Source organism: Chinchilla lanigera, unplaced genomic scaffold, assembly GCF_000276665.1.
Source record: "Chinchilla lanigera isolate Chin_1 unplaced genomic scaffold, ChiLan1.0 scaffold00160, whole genome shotgun sequence".
Lineage (NCBI taxonomy): Eukaryota > Metazoa > Chordata > Mammalia > Rodentia > Chinchillidae > Chinchilla > Chinchilla lanigera.
The window spans coordinates 1510863-1525400 of NW_004955561.1; the positions used below are offsets into that span (position 1 = coordinate 1510863).

Below are 14538 nucleotides of genomic sequence, written 5' to 3' on the forward strand. Positions count from 1 at the left end.
GTGGGTAGATGGCAAATGTGTACAACAGCCTGTAAGATCTACAAAGGGCCAGCTTTTTCCCTGTATTTTACAGAGGAAAGCTTAGGGAATAAAAAGACAAATGAGACTTTTTAGGTTTTGGAGTGACATATTTACAAGCAAAGTTCAAGTTATACTTTTTTGAGGGGGTATTTTTGAGACAGGGTCTCTCTTTATAATTCAGGCTTCAAACTCACTATGTAGCCTGGCTGGCTTTGAATTTGTGGCAGTCCTGCCTCAGCCTCCTGAGTGCTGGGATGACAGGCATGCTCCACCATACCTGGCTCAAATTACACTGTGAATTCCTTCCTTCTGCCACACATTACTGGTTGTCTTTTTAAATTATTTTTCTTCATATTTTACTCCCTTGTTTTGCATCTTAGTAGTAGTTTGAATTTTCTTTTATAGCAGTTATCAAATTCTGCCTTAGGACATATTTTCTATATGTTCTGGTCTAGTCTCTTTCCCCTTCTAATCCTAAATTATCAATATCAATGTTTCAGTGAATTGAGATAATGTGAAATGCTTAGTACAATTTCTGATACTTGATTAGTAGTAGTCTCCTTTTCCTGTAATTTTGTATTATTCACAGAGTAGGTTTTGTGTATTTGTGCAATTGCCCTGGCCCCACAGGAATCCTAATTACTCTTGTCTTTTACCTACCATTTTTTAATGTAATTCATTGTGCATAACATTTGTAAATGTCTTAAGGTTAGTATTAATAGCTACATGGTAGCCAAGAGGTAGTTATGCAGTGAAAATGTAACTTTTTACATAAGACTAATGCTTATTTGCACATTGGAATTGTCATTAAAAATTAGGTGACTACAGAAGATTTGTTCTGTAAATCTTGGCTGTATCTTTCCCTCCAGGAGTTCACCGGGAAGGAAGCAAGGACGTCAGTGTCACTGCAGAATTACCGTGCTTTCTTCCGCGAGCTGGATGTCGAGGTCTTTTCTATTCTGCGCTGCGGACTTGTGACCAAGGTCATCTTAGATACTGAAATGCACACAGAAGTGAGTGACACACCAGAATCTCAGAACTTCATCTGTTTTCAGAAAGTTCAACTCTTATTTAAAAAACAACACTACAACATTGAGGAAAGTTAAAGGTGTGGGTGTAGCTCAGTGATCCCCAATACCACAAGAGGAAGGAAGGGATTTAGACTCAACTTCAAAGCCTTTAGAGGGGCTGGGGATTTAGCTCAGCGGCAAAGCGCCTGTCTGGCAAGCGGAAGGTCCTGAGTTCGGTTCCCGGTACCGGAGAAAAAAAAAAAAAAAAACAAAGCCTTTAGAGATGAGAGTAATGAGTGGTCATCCTCAACACCTGGATGTTTATAAGCTGGAAACTTGGAACAGTGTTAGAAATTACAGCTTATTGGTAATACTTAGTTTACTTTTGTAAAGGAGAGCTGTTCTGCTGTATGGAGATTAGTGCTATTTCATGACATCTGTTCAGTATCCTACAAATGCTTACAGAGCCCTTTTTTGGGCGAGAGGAGCATTTTACTAGTCATTTAGACACAGGCAGTGCAGTAGTACATTCAGCATGGTGTTTGCCTTCAAATAGGTTATAACCTAATAGGAAAAGTGGTAAAATAACAGTAATGGACTAGCAGATCCTCATTGAGAAGTTGTATTTCTAGTGAAATGGAGAGTGAGGATATTTTCACAGAAAAAATAACTTTTGATAAGTGATTGCACTAGACAGTAGAATGTCTCTATACTAAAAAAGAAAAAAAAAAGGAAACATCTTGAACCTTTACTCGATAGTTATAAGAATATAGGCACCTCCCAAAGAGTGAATATCTTTGATAGGGTGGATGCTGGAGATTGAACACATGGTCTTCACTCTATAAATTATATCTCCAGCCCTTTTTTTACTTTTTTTTTTTTTTTGGTCTTTTGAGACAGGGTCTTGCTATGCAGTGCAGGGTAGCCTTGAACTCACTATGTAGCTGAGGCTGGCCTTGAACTCAGGGTAATCCTCCTGCCTCGGCCTCCCAAGTGCTGGAATTATAGACGTGCACCACCATCCCTGGTTCTTTTCTATTTTTAAATCTTCACATCAGCTTCTCTGTAGAAGATTCTCAATAATTGTGTGTGTGGAGTGAACAGTTTGAAGTAGTACTACTTCATCCTGTCTACTTCTGGTGGAGTAATATATTTGTAAAGATTCTGCCTGCAGTTAATAGTAAAACGTTTGAGGAAAGAAAGTATGCAAGGTGAAATTGCTTTGAATTAGTACTGAGGATTACACCCAGGGCCTTACCTGTACTAGACAAGTTCTCTACCACTGGGTGCATCTCCAGCCCTTCTGTTTTGAGACAGGGTCTTGTTAAGTTGTCCAAGCTGGCCTAGATTCATTATTGTCTTGCCTCAGCCTCTTGAGTAGCTGGGATTATAAGTATGTACTACTATGCCCGGCAAATTAGTCATTTTCTACTAGAGCATATTTAAGAAATCTATCTTGGTTTTACAAGAGGAGAGATAAGGAATGTATTTCTAGAGAAAAAGTAAGATTTCTTTTTTTTTTTGAGACAGGGTCTTGCTGTGTAGTTCAGGCTGACCTTGAACCTAGTATGTAGCCTAGGCTGGTCATGGCAATCTTCCTGCCTCAGCCTCCTGAATGCTGGGGTTATAGGTGTGTGCCACCATACCTGGCTCATATTCCTAGTTTAATAATCTGAAATTTTGCTTTGTTTTGGAAATGCTTGACTTTCTGGTAACTTGACAGAGCACAACTGCTACCTTTTACATGAAGTGGGGGAAATTCTTTCCTTTTTTATTAGAAGTCAGATTCTCATTAGAAAGCATGAACCTGAAATACACTAAAAATAAAATGACTAGGACATACAGCCTGATCCCATTGCTTCTCTCCCTGGCCTCCTCAGCGTATAAAGCCTTCCTGCCCCAGGTGCTGAATTAGATTTCCCCCACTAAAACAAAATTCCTTCATTTTATTAGGAATTTTGTTACATATGTACCTGGAATTAGTCCCTCTTCTTCCGTTTCGCAGGCTACAGAAGTTCTGCAACTTGGGCCACCAGAGCTGCTTTTCTTGCTGGAAGATCTCTCGCAGAAGTTAGAGAACATGCTGCTGCCAACTTGTACCAAAAGAATGTCTTTTCTCAAGGTCAGTGTAAGCAGAAGGAATGCCTGAGCTTCATGGCTCTGAAATTCGTCTCTTTCTGACATGGTGCTTGTGTCTGTGTCTGTGAATAACATGTTGGCAGCCCTGTTGCCAGGCCATATTCATCTTGCTTAGAAAGGAATTCTAGGCTAGGGCTGTAGCTCAGTGGTGTGGCACTTGAATAGCATGGGCAACACCCCAGCTTTGATCCCTACCACTGAAGGAGAAAATGAAAAACAGATGTCTAATAGAGCAAACAGAAAAAGTACTCAAATAAGAAATTTATTGCTAAATTTCTTGAACATTCCTCAATACTGATCTTTGCTTGGGTTTTGTTTTTGTGATGCAGACAATCAAATCCAGGACCTATGAATGCTAGACCAATGCTCTATCACTGAACTACACCCCTCAGCCCTTGGGTTTCTGTTTTTGTTTTTATTTTTTCTGCAGTGGATACTGAACTCAGGGCTTTACCCTGAGCTATATTCTCTGCCCTTTTTATTTTGAGACAGGGTCTCGCTAAGTTATGAAGTAGCCCAGGCTAGGTTCAAATTTTGATCCTCTTACCTCAGCCTCTCAGAGTGCTGGGGTTATAGGCATGGACCAGTACGTCTCACTAAGGTTTTGATTTTAAGAGCATCCCAAACTAAGCCTCTGCCTAAGCTTCAGTTTAGTAGTTGGCTGCCTAAAGATGCCAGAGCCTAGGTGTTTATAACAAGGTACAAACACATACCTGGCATGTGGAGGGCCAGCTGGATGGGAGGAACTGATATGATACATGAAAAATTGGGTATCAGTATCTAAACATTAACATACTTAGTTATGGGCAGTGTATTCTTTGTTTGCTCTACATTCCAGTCTACCTAAATGATTTCTACTTTGATGTGAACTTCATTAGTTGTAATTGACCTATTCTTAAACATTGCTGTTACTCTATAAAAGCCAATCTGAGATTACAGAGGTGCACTCCCACACCCAGCTAGGCACAAGGGTTTTCTGTTTGTTTGTTTTTTTAAACAGGGTCTCATTTTGTAGTTCAAGCTGGCCTAGAATTTATGGCAGTCCTCTTGCTTCAGCTTCCCAAGTGATGGGATTATGGGCATGCGCCACCACACCCAGTAAGATGTTTTTTAAATCCCCTGTCAAAGTATAGTCCTTGCAAGCACCTCATTTTTCCCATCCACTCCTACTTGGGTTACAAGTTTGATGAAATTCAAGTGTGTGGTGGTACACACCTGTAATCCTAGCACTCATGAGGCTGAGGCAGGAGGCTCACCATTGAGTTCCAGGCCCACCTAAGCTACATAGCAAAACCCAGTCTCAAAAAACAAATAAAATTTGACCAAACTCTGTAATGAACTCTTAGTTCCAGACAGGCTATCCAGCAGTTTCTTCCTCCATAATTCTGAATTTGTTATAGAGCAAAGGAAGCCGGAATATTGGATTTTCACATCTCCATCAGAGCTCTGCATCAGAAGTCGTTTATGGCGTTGTGAAGCTGATGACTCCGATGTGTAACCATCTGGAGAACATTCATAACTATTTTCAGGTTAGAAGACTGTCTTGTCATTAAGAAGACTTAGAAATCACTAAGTGAATATGAGATTTCATTGTTGGGTGAGAAAAACTGAAGAGAAGTGAGAGCAGTTGCTGGAGCAGCTGCTCTAAAATTGTTTTCCTTTTTAGTGCTTAGTCCCTGAGAATCATGACGTAGTGGGCGGACCCAGAGGAAACGCTCAGGAGTACCAAATAATGTCTTCCTGTTATCTGAGGCTCCTGCAGATTTTTCATTGGCTTTTTGCTTGGTGAGTATATGGGAAGTGTTAGTAGAGAGAAACAAATATGTACTTAATGATTAGGCATAAAAAGAGAAGGAAAAAGTCCAAAATAATATAACTATGGTGAATTTGTTCTTTTTCACTTGATCTTGTTTTATAGAGCCACTGTTGTTAACTCACTGTACAAAATAGGTGACTCATTGACTCTTGGCTAACCAATAACAAATGTGGCCATTTTACCCCTTCTCAGTTTCCTATGGCACACTGTGGAATAACTACCTAGATTGGTGTTTAAATTGTCTGAGTGTGGTACAGTGACACACACCTATGATCTCAGCTTCTTACGAGCCTGAAGCAAGAGGATCACAGGTTTGACGCCATTCTGTGCAACTTAGCAAGACCCTGTCTCAAATAAAAAAGGCTGGGGATGTAGCCCAATGGTAGATCCTCAGTCCTTTAAAAACATGTTTGTAGATCCAGATAGAGTACAGACCTGTAATTTTAGTACTCAGGTGCCTGAGCCAGGAGGATTACAAGTTTCTAGGCCAGCCTAAGCAAGGACAACCTGGACTACATAGGGGGACATTGTTTCCCAAAAGACAAACAAAACAGAAAGTGGGGGAGTTGTTTCTAGAGAAGTTATGAATAGTTCCTAGCTCGTGTGGTAAAGAGCTAAACGTAGTGTGAGCTAGGGTGTTTTGGGTAGGTATTCCAGGGGACTTGATCCTGCCCTTAAGGGTAGGTGACCTGGAGGGAGGTAAAGGAGAGATTTGGAAGGCACAGGATGGATGAAATTGAAATAAGGGAGGTATATCCCACAAACACTTTTGTGCCCCAGGTCTAGTTTTGTCCACTGTCTTCTTTACTCAGGTTTTCCGGACAGTCTAACCCAAGCTTAGATTTATGCTAAATTTTATATGCTGAGCTGTAGGCATTTACATCCAGCTACCTACTCAGCACCGCCCCCATGATGTGTCATTAACACCTCAGACTCCTGGCATCTCAGCAGGATGTGTCATCAGTGTTGTCTGGCTCTGCCTGGGTTGGTAAAGGGTACTGCCAGTTGTTCCTCCATCTACTCTGCACTTTTTCCACTCCCACGTGTGATCCATCTGTCCTCTCTACACTCTTTCCAGACTTTATTCTTCTCTCACTTCAACCAGATTAATTTCATAGTTGGTCTTGGCCTCTGGGCACTATGATCTTCCAAGACAGACCCAATCTCGTCTTGTCCTAGTCTTGGTCTTTGATTGCTATTTGGTTTTCCTTGAGATCAAACTCTTGAGCTTCTCTCAGGACTTCTCCTGCCTCATTCTTGCTGTTCTACTTACTGTCTTGCTCTCTGCTTCCACCCATACTTAGTTCCTTTCAGCACCCTACAGTTTCCACCTGGACAGCTTCACACAGCCTCAGCCAGGATCCCTTTCTCTTTGAGTCTTTTCTGACTCATCAAATCTCATGAGATCAGAATTTAAACTCACTTCTTCAGAGATACCTTCTGTAGCCCCTAGGCTAGGTAAACTTCTTTCCTGCCTCTCTGATCCCCAGTTTCCTCCTAACACTGTGCTAGCATCTTATAGAACTTATCACATTTTCTTACAATTATTTGTTCGTCTGTCTTTCCTGCTGGACTATGAGCTCCATCAGTCATTTTTGTATCATTTTGTATCATTACCTGAAAGTAGTACCTAACAAAAGATTTGAATGGAAGTCAAGACAGATATAAGTAGCAAATAAATACATGAAGGGATGATTTTTGTTAGATATTAAGGGCATGCAAATTAAAAGCACAGTGAGATAGCACAGCATCCCCACTAGCATGACTTAATCAAAGAAACACCACACCAGGCGTCAGTGAGGCTGCAGTACAGTGGGGGCTCTTTATGCTATGGAGCGGATATAAAATGGTGGAGCCAATTTGGAAAACAGTTTGGGAGTTTGTTAAACAGACACACATATAATTCAACCCAGTCATTCCCTAGGTATTTACTCAGAGTCTTTGGATTTTTTGAGACAGAGTCATGCTATATCCCAGGCTGGCCTTGAACTCTTGGGATTATAGATGAGTGCCCAGCTCCACACAAAGTCTTATACTTGAGCGTGTTTATAGTATCTTTATTTGTAGTGTCTTCAGAGTGGAAACAAGCCAGATGTCCATCAGCTGGTGAATATATAGACAAACTGTGACATATCCATATGGTGGAATGCTGCAAACAGAAACAAATAAAAAAGGATCACATTAAACTAAAAGCCAGACTGCCGGGTTCATAGTATTTTAACCTATTTATATAATACTCTAAAAAAGTCATATAATGTTACTGTGATGGAAAACAGATCAGTGGTTGCCTAGCACTGAGCAAGAGGATGAAAGAGGGAATGAATTACAAAGGTGAAGAAAGGAAACTTGGGGGTAATGGATATGTTCATTATCTTCCAGTGATGATTTCCTGAGTTTTTAAATCAGAATTGACAAATCCAACACTTTAAAAATATGTACTTCATAAGCTGGGTGTGGTGGCACATACCTGTAATCCCAGCACTCGGGAGGGTGAGACAGGAGGATCACTGTGAGTTTGAGGCCAGCCAGGGCTACATAGTGAGACCTGTCTCAAATGAAACAAAATACAAAGAGAGAGTGAGCGGGAAGTAGAATCATTGAGACTTGACATGTGAATGTAGAGAAAGGGTAGAGTCTTTATCCAGCCTCTAAATTAGTCTAGACATTGACTTGGCAATTTGACGAAATTAGTGGTATATTGTTGGAGAAACTTACCTCTCAAACGTAGGCAATGAGGAGCTTTCTTTTTCCCCAACGATAAACCCATAGGAACTGTTAGGTTCTTAAAGAAAGACTTTTAAATGCACTTCAGCTTCTCATCTCACACTCAGGAGCTATGGCTGTATTTGATGCTTGTGTACTTTTGGTTACTTTTTACACTGTTGACTTGTTGATGGCACAGACTGGGGCCAGGGTCCTCAAATGCCATCTAACTTGTCTCCCAAAAACAGCTACACAACCTTACTTTGACTTTCGTTTAGGAGTGGATTTTCTCACATTGAGAATCACCGTTTTCTGTGCTCAGCCCTTGAGGTGCTTACTGGACGAGTGACGCAATTGCAGCGTAATGAGTCCTTGGAGGAGCTTATCAGGTTGGTGATCATGTATATCCTCCAGCGCTTTCCCAGGAAGTGGATCAGGAGGATTTCTTTGGAAATGTTTGGTTATCAGTAGTTGGGAAGGAAATTGATGTTTTCAGCTATTTTCCCTCAGCATATGAGGTTTCTCACCTATGTGTTCTGATTAATTCTGAAGTATTGGGAGCCCCAGGCCAAATTATTTTAAGTTCTCATGCATAATTTGGCGTAATTGTGATTCCCATCTCCCATTATGTCCTTGAATGGAAAGTAGATCATATATGATAGTCATTAAAAGCTGTGCTTTCTCTACCTTGTAAGTGCTTTCCACATTATCTCTAGTGAATGTAGATTTCTTTTTCAATTTAAAAGGAGAAAAGGAGAGCCAGACATGGTGGCTTATGCATATAATCCAGCACTCAGGAGTCTGAGGCAGATGGATTGTCACAAGTTCAAGGCCAGCTTAGGCCACATAGTGAGTTCAAATCCAGCCTGAACTGCACAGTGAGACCCTGTCTCAAAGCAAAACAAAACAAAAAAACACCCAAAAAAGGAGGATAATTCTGGTCAGGCTGTCAAGCAGTAATGGAACTTGAGCAACTCCTATGGATTTAAACCTATATACGTGTTTGTTTCTTGTCTCTGTACAGCCAGAGCTTCAGTTACCTGCAGAACTTCCACCTCAGCATCCCCAGTTTCCAATGTGGGCTTTGTCTCCTCAGAACTTTGATGGCCCTTTTCAAGAGATCAGTAGATCCTGCTCAGAAGAAAGAAAAAATTGGTGATACCCCAAATCCTCCTTTGGTTTTTTTTTCTTCTTTTTTTTCCCCATGAATAGATTAATTCCTTATACTTGTGAACTTGTAACTTCCCAGAACTTGGATATTTATTCATATAAATCCTTATATAACCCTGGGCATGGGTCTTACAAGAAGACTAATTTCCCAGAAGGGGCTATGACTGATTTCTACTGACACTGCTAGGGGTGACTTTGGTTAGATTAGCTAGCTAACTAGTTTATTTTCTTTCTTTTGAGGTGATGGGGATTGAAGCATGTTCTACCACTGAGCTATACACTCATGGATAATTTTATTTTTGGCTTAAATTTTAATCATATGTTGCTGCTTTTTAAAAAAAAAAATCATCTGATACATTTGGCAAAAAGAAACAAACCATGTGGTTAATAGAGTGGTAGATAAAATTAGGATCACGTATAAAGGAAATATTGGCCCCTTCCCTGACCTTTCTTTCTCTTTCTGTTTGCTTTCTTTCTTTCTTTCTTTCTCTTTCTTTTTTTCTTTCTTTCTTTCTTTCTTTCTTTCTTTCTTTCTTTCTTTCTTTCTTTCTTTCTTTTGTTTTTTGAGACAGGGTCTCACTGTAGTTCAGGCTCTTTCTCTTTCTTTCTTTCTTTCTTTTGTTTTTTGAGACAGGGTCTCACTGTAGTTCAGGCTGGTCTTGAACTCACTATGTACCTCAAGCTGGCCTCAAATTTACTATATAATCTAGATTGACCTCAAACTCGTGGTGGTCCTCCTGCCTCAGCCTCTGGAGTTCTAGGTCTTTTGAGACAGGAGGATTACAGTATGTTCCAGTCTGGCCTAGGATTTGTAATTTTCCTGCCTCAGTCTCCCAAGTGCTGGGATTACAGGTGTATGCTACCACATCCTGATCCCTAACCTTTTTTTCCCTTCCATTGTACTAGAGACTGAACCCAGGGCCTTTGCGCTGAATTACATCCCCAGTTGTTTTTTTTATTTTGAGATAGAATCTTGCTAAGTCACTAAAATGTCCAATCTAGGCTTGAACTTGCAGTTCTGCCTCACCTTCCAGAGTTCTGGGATTACAGATGTGCAGAACCACACCTGGATCCGACCTTTTCCTTTTCTTATCACAACTCTTGGAATCCTGCTCATCCTACTTGGTAGCACAAACAGAAAGCAAAATGATGATGTGAAACAAACCTTTATTTCCCGCTGGTGAGAGGGAAGGTCTGAGTCTGAAACTGGGATAACTGTTGTTCTTGGTCTGCCTGAGAAAGCAAGCCCAGCTTTCCACTGCTAGCAGCACTCTGCTCTGTGTGTCTGTGTGGTCCCTCTGTGTTTGTTGAGGGGCAGGCTGATGGCTGCTATGTGCTGATTCTTGGATGGGTTTATTTCTGGCAGAAGGGTCACTGGAACAGAAATAAACAAGATTTTAAAAAGGCCTCTGGGACTTCTTAGTTAATGAAAATCCTTTTGATCAGTAATTATCTCCAAAAGTGTGAGAGACATGAATCAGTTTATCTGATCATTACACATTATCTTCATATATTGAAATATGGTATACCATTAATATAATACAATAATTATGTCAATTCATTCTTTTAATTTTTTTTTTTTTTTTTTTTAAGAATAAGGTCAGTTTCTCTCACACATGAGATGCCTTTGCCTTGTTTTCTAACAGCTTCCCTGGCCAGACAGTTCCTCTGCCGGGCATGGCCGCACGGGGAGAAGGAGAAGAGCACTCTCTTCAGGGACCAGCTTCAGGACTTGCTCTGGTGAGGTGTTCCATTTCTTCCACAGAGCCAAATAGCCTTTTCCCACTTACACCATTGGTACCCCTCATCTGGGAAGACTGAGGAGCCACCTTCTTCAGGGGGAACTTGAGAGCAATGAAGTATGTTTAAAGTGAACAGAACTTGAGATCTGTGGGTCTTAAGTACCTCTGCAATAGCAAGTAGAAACATCAAAACAGCACCCAGGATTTGGAGGCAGATTTATTTATGTCGATGGGCACTGATCAGAATCATTCCCAGAATATCAGGCCCTGATCTCTGGTGGTCTAGGGCTTATATTGGATAAGCAAGCAGGAAGTACAGAGGCAAAATGACTTGTCAGTTGAGAGTTGATTTATATAATGTGCATCACAGTGACCAGGTGTTTCTAAGAGACAGGAACAACCAGATCTGGAACAGGAACTCTTACCTGGGCAACTAAGAAACCCAAGTATACTGGTTGCAGGGGCATTTTTTGTTATACCTCTAGTTCTGCTTTCTACTGTTAACTAATGCCTTGTTGCTAAATCAAATCAGATAGGAAATGGAAGTGTCTTCAGTTTTATCCTGCCTTGTTAATAATTGAGTTAAATAAAGCTTATAGCTGGCGATGTCTCAGGAGAGAAATATGGACATAGGGATTCCTTAGCCAGTGTTCATGCCCTCTAACTCTCCTTATAGCATCTACTTGGAGCACACTGACAGTGTGCTGAAGGCCATAGAGGAGATTGCTGGTGTTGGTGTCCCGGAGTTAATCCACTCTCCAAAAGAGGCCTCTTCTTCTACATTCCCCACGTTGACCAGGTATACGGGCTCTTCCCCGTAGTCATTTTCCTAAGATAGAGTCAGACTGCCCAATGGATATGTTTTCCAAGTTCTGATAGAGGTGGTGGTACCATCATTCATTTAGAATGGAGTATCTACTACTATGCCTTGCTTCAAAGGGACCCTCAGCTGGTCTGTGGAAGAACCGCACTGGAAAGAAATTTTCAGTAGGTGCATTAGAAGGGTAATGAACTTCTCCTATCTGTGCTTTTATCATTTAAACTTGAGACTAGAGCTGGAAGTGTAGTTCAAGGTAATACACAATGCTTAGCGTGCATGAGGCATGTGTTCAATCCCAAGGATTACAAAACAAACGAAACCAAAATAACTAGGCATGGTAGGTAGCATATGCCTGTAGTGACAGCTACTTGAAGGTTGAGGCAGGAGGGTTTCACGTTCAAGCCCAGCCTGTACAACTTAATGAGACCCTTTATCAAAATAAAAATGAAAATAGGACAGGGGATATAGATATAGTTCAGTGTGAAGGCCCTGAGTTCAATCTCATGCCACAAAATTTTTTTTGAAAAATTAAACTTGAGACCATTTTCTAGTCTTTTGAACACTATGAGGACAGGGTGACTGTTGTATCTAAACATGTATCTCTAGATGGGTTTGTGTCTCATAGTAGTTCTCCTGTACTTGTGTGGTTCATAAAGCACCTTCACAAATCTTACTTTGCCAAATCTTGTTTGGTCCTTTCTATAATTCTGTAAAAGTGGGCACGATTGTCCTACACTACAGTTGAGGAAAACGAGAGTTAAAAGGGAACGTCTCAAGCTTACATGGGCAGTAAAATGACCACAGACCAGGGCTCAGCCTAGATCTCCCCACTGGTTCACTGCTCTTCCCATACCACCTGCTGCCGCCTGTCATGAAAGTTAGCTCCATTGTTTCACAGGGCTCATTCTGGCTTCTTCCTACTCTTCTACCCTCTTTCAAAGGACTCTAGTGAAAGAATATTCAGAAAGGTGGGGAAGGAAGTTACTTTTGTCCTCCTGAACTTTTCCCCGGATGTCTCAGTGTGTGTCTTGTCTGTCTCTGCCTTTTTCCTTCTTTGTTTTTTCTTTTCTTTTTTGCAGTACTGGGGATTAAACCTAGGGCCTTCACTGAGTTACGTCCCCAGGCCTTTCTTATTTTGAGAAAATGTCTCACTGATTTGCCAAGGATGGGCTTGACCTTGTCATCCATGTGCCTCGGCCTCCTGGTTGCTGGGGTTACTAGTATGTGCCCCTGTGCCTGGCCCCAGAAGTTCTTTCTGAGCACGGCATCCTTATGTGGGTGTGCTTGGTTCTCTCTTTTAGGCACACTTTTGTCATTTTCTTCCGTGTGATGATGGCTAAACTGGAGAAGACAGTAAAAGATCTTCAGGCTGGCTCAGCGGCACAGCCACCACAGGTGAGTCAGATGCTTCCTTCACCAAGAAATGGACTCTGATTTGCTTGGAAATTGCTTATTCTTTTATTTCTTGGGTCCATGGTTTTTCTTAAGCTATTGCCTTTGATTTAGCAAGATTTAGAATTTTTTTTTCAAAGGCCTTCTGGTTTAATATCCTTTTCCTGTAGTTAAGAGTCAAAAATCATGCAGTTTTCTCTGGCTACTGGGGATAGATAGGAAGGGAAAGGCTACCTGGTTGAAGGTAAGCCAGTCTGTTTGAGACGTGTGGGCCTTGGCAGCCCATGCACTAGAACTGAGCAAGACTGTCGAGCAAGGGCAGGCCCAAGGAATCTGGAGCCAGTGAGCTCTGTTGGCCATCAGGTGTGCTATAGAGGCATTTACCTATGTGGAAATTACCAGAGGACTCCTTAGAGTACTGTGATGTCATCTCAGAGTGGCAGGGTTCAGGCCATCTTCTGAATGCATGCAGGTGCACTGCATGCTACAATTCTTTGGAGGGCCATTTGACTTCTGTCTCAGAATAGCTGTGCAAATGAAGACTTATGCCACAGTGGAAGTCCATTCAGAGGCACTGGTGTGTTTGGCATCCCCAGGTCCATGAAGAGAAGCTCCTCTATTGGAACATGGCTGTTCGAGACTTCAGTATCCTCATCAACCTGATAAAAGTGAGTATGGAGCTTACCTGATCTGTCTCACTGCGACACTGAGAAATCGGAACTGGCTTTCAAAGCTGCCCCACCTTGCTCCTCTCCTACCTTCTTCAGGGAGCCCTGCCAATTGTCTTCCTCCCACGTCTCTTAACCTGTCCTCCTGGGGCGACTTTCTCTCCTTAGGTGCTGTTGTTCCTTTTTCCCCTGCCTCCCACCTGGGCCACATGACTTAGCCACCTGTCATTCTTGCTCCTCTGCCATTGGAGCCCACTCTCTCTTCCTACCTTGAGTGCTTTCACTGCCCGTCCGATAACCTGCTCTCTCCTGCCCACAGCTTCTGCTCAGGCTTGTGCGTTAGCCCTGGATGTCCCCTCTCCCTTGCCCTTCCCCTCCCTCATGACACCGTTCTGAAGACTGCAGCCCTCTGACAAGCCATCTCCACGTGCCCAGTGGGAATCATTTCCTTTGCTCCTTTGCTCCTCTCTTCCTTAGAGTTCAGTTATGGGGGTTACTTTATTCTGCAAATTAATTTGTAATAAACCAGCCAACATGCTGCCTTCAATTTAGAAGTTTCTGCAGCTCCTGGAGCTATGCTGTGCACGGTAGGAAGAGGCCGGGTACTGGAGGAGCTGGCTTCAGCTTTAATTTCTTGTCTTTTATGTCTGTAGGTATTTGATAGTCATCCAGTGCTGCATGCATGTTTGAAGGTGAGAGATTTACTGGACCTTGTTTAGTATTTGTTTTTTGGTACTAGGGATTGAACCCACATGCTCTATAACTGAGTTACACCCCTATTTTTGTTCTTTGGTTTTTTATTTGTTTTTGAGACAGAGTCTACCTAAGTTGTCCAGACTGGCTTTGAATTTGTTATTTTCATGGCTCACCTTCCTTAGTGGTAAACTTCGGCTCCTACACCTGGCGTGATTCTTTGCAAAGCTGTAGGGCCAGGTCTGTGGCTATAGCGTACTGGTGGAGCACTAGCTTACATGCCCAAGGCCCTGGGTCCATCTTTAGCACTGCGAGGAAAGAAAATGAAAAGGTGTTGGGGCAGCCTCATGAGCTGTTACTATGA

General features: G+C 41.9%; 1 protein-coding gene across 6 annotated transcripts in view; it reads left to right on the forward strand.

Moving 5' to 3' along the window:
- Positions 1-14538, forward strand: part of Fancd2 (Fanconi anemia, complementation group D2) — a 77947-nt gene that overhangs the window by 50783 nt on the left and 12626 nt on the right. For all 6 annotated transcript variants that reach the window (XM_013509097.1, XM_013509098.1, XM_005413060.2 and 3 more), the window contains 11 exons: positions 891-1034; positions 3037-3153; positions 4571-4699; positions 4837-4955; positions 7968-8078; positions 8714-8844; positions 10506-10599; positions 11278-11400; positions 12723-12816; positions 13410-13481; positions 14135-14173. In XM_013509097.1, the coding sequence (XP_013364551.1) occupies positions 891-1034; positions 3037-3153; positions 4571-4699; positions 4837-4955; positions 7968-8078; positions 8714-8844; positions 10506-10599; positions 11278-11400; positions 12723-12816; positions 13410-13481; positions 14135-14173 (1173 nt within the window). The remainder of the gene's footprint in view (positions 1-890; positions 1035-3036; positions 3154-4570; positions 4700-4836; positions 4956-7967; positions 8079-8713; positions 8845-10505; positions 10600-11277; positions 11401-12722; positions 12817-13409; positions 13482-14134; positions 14174-14538) is intronic.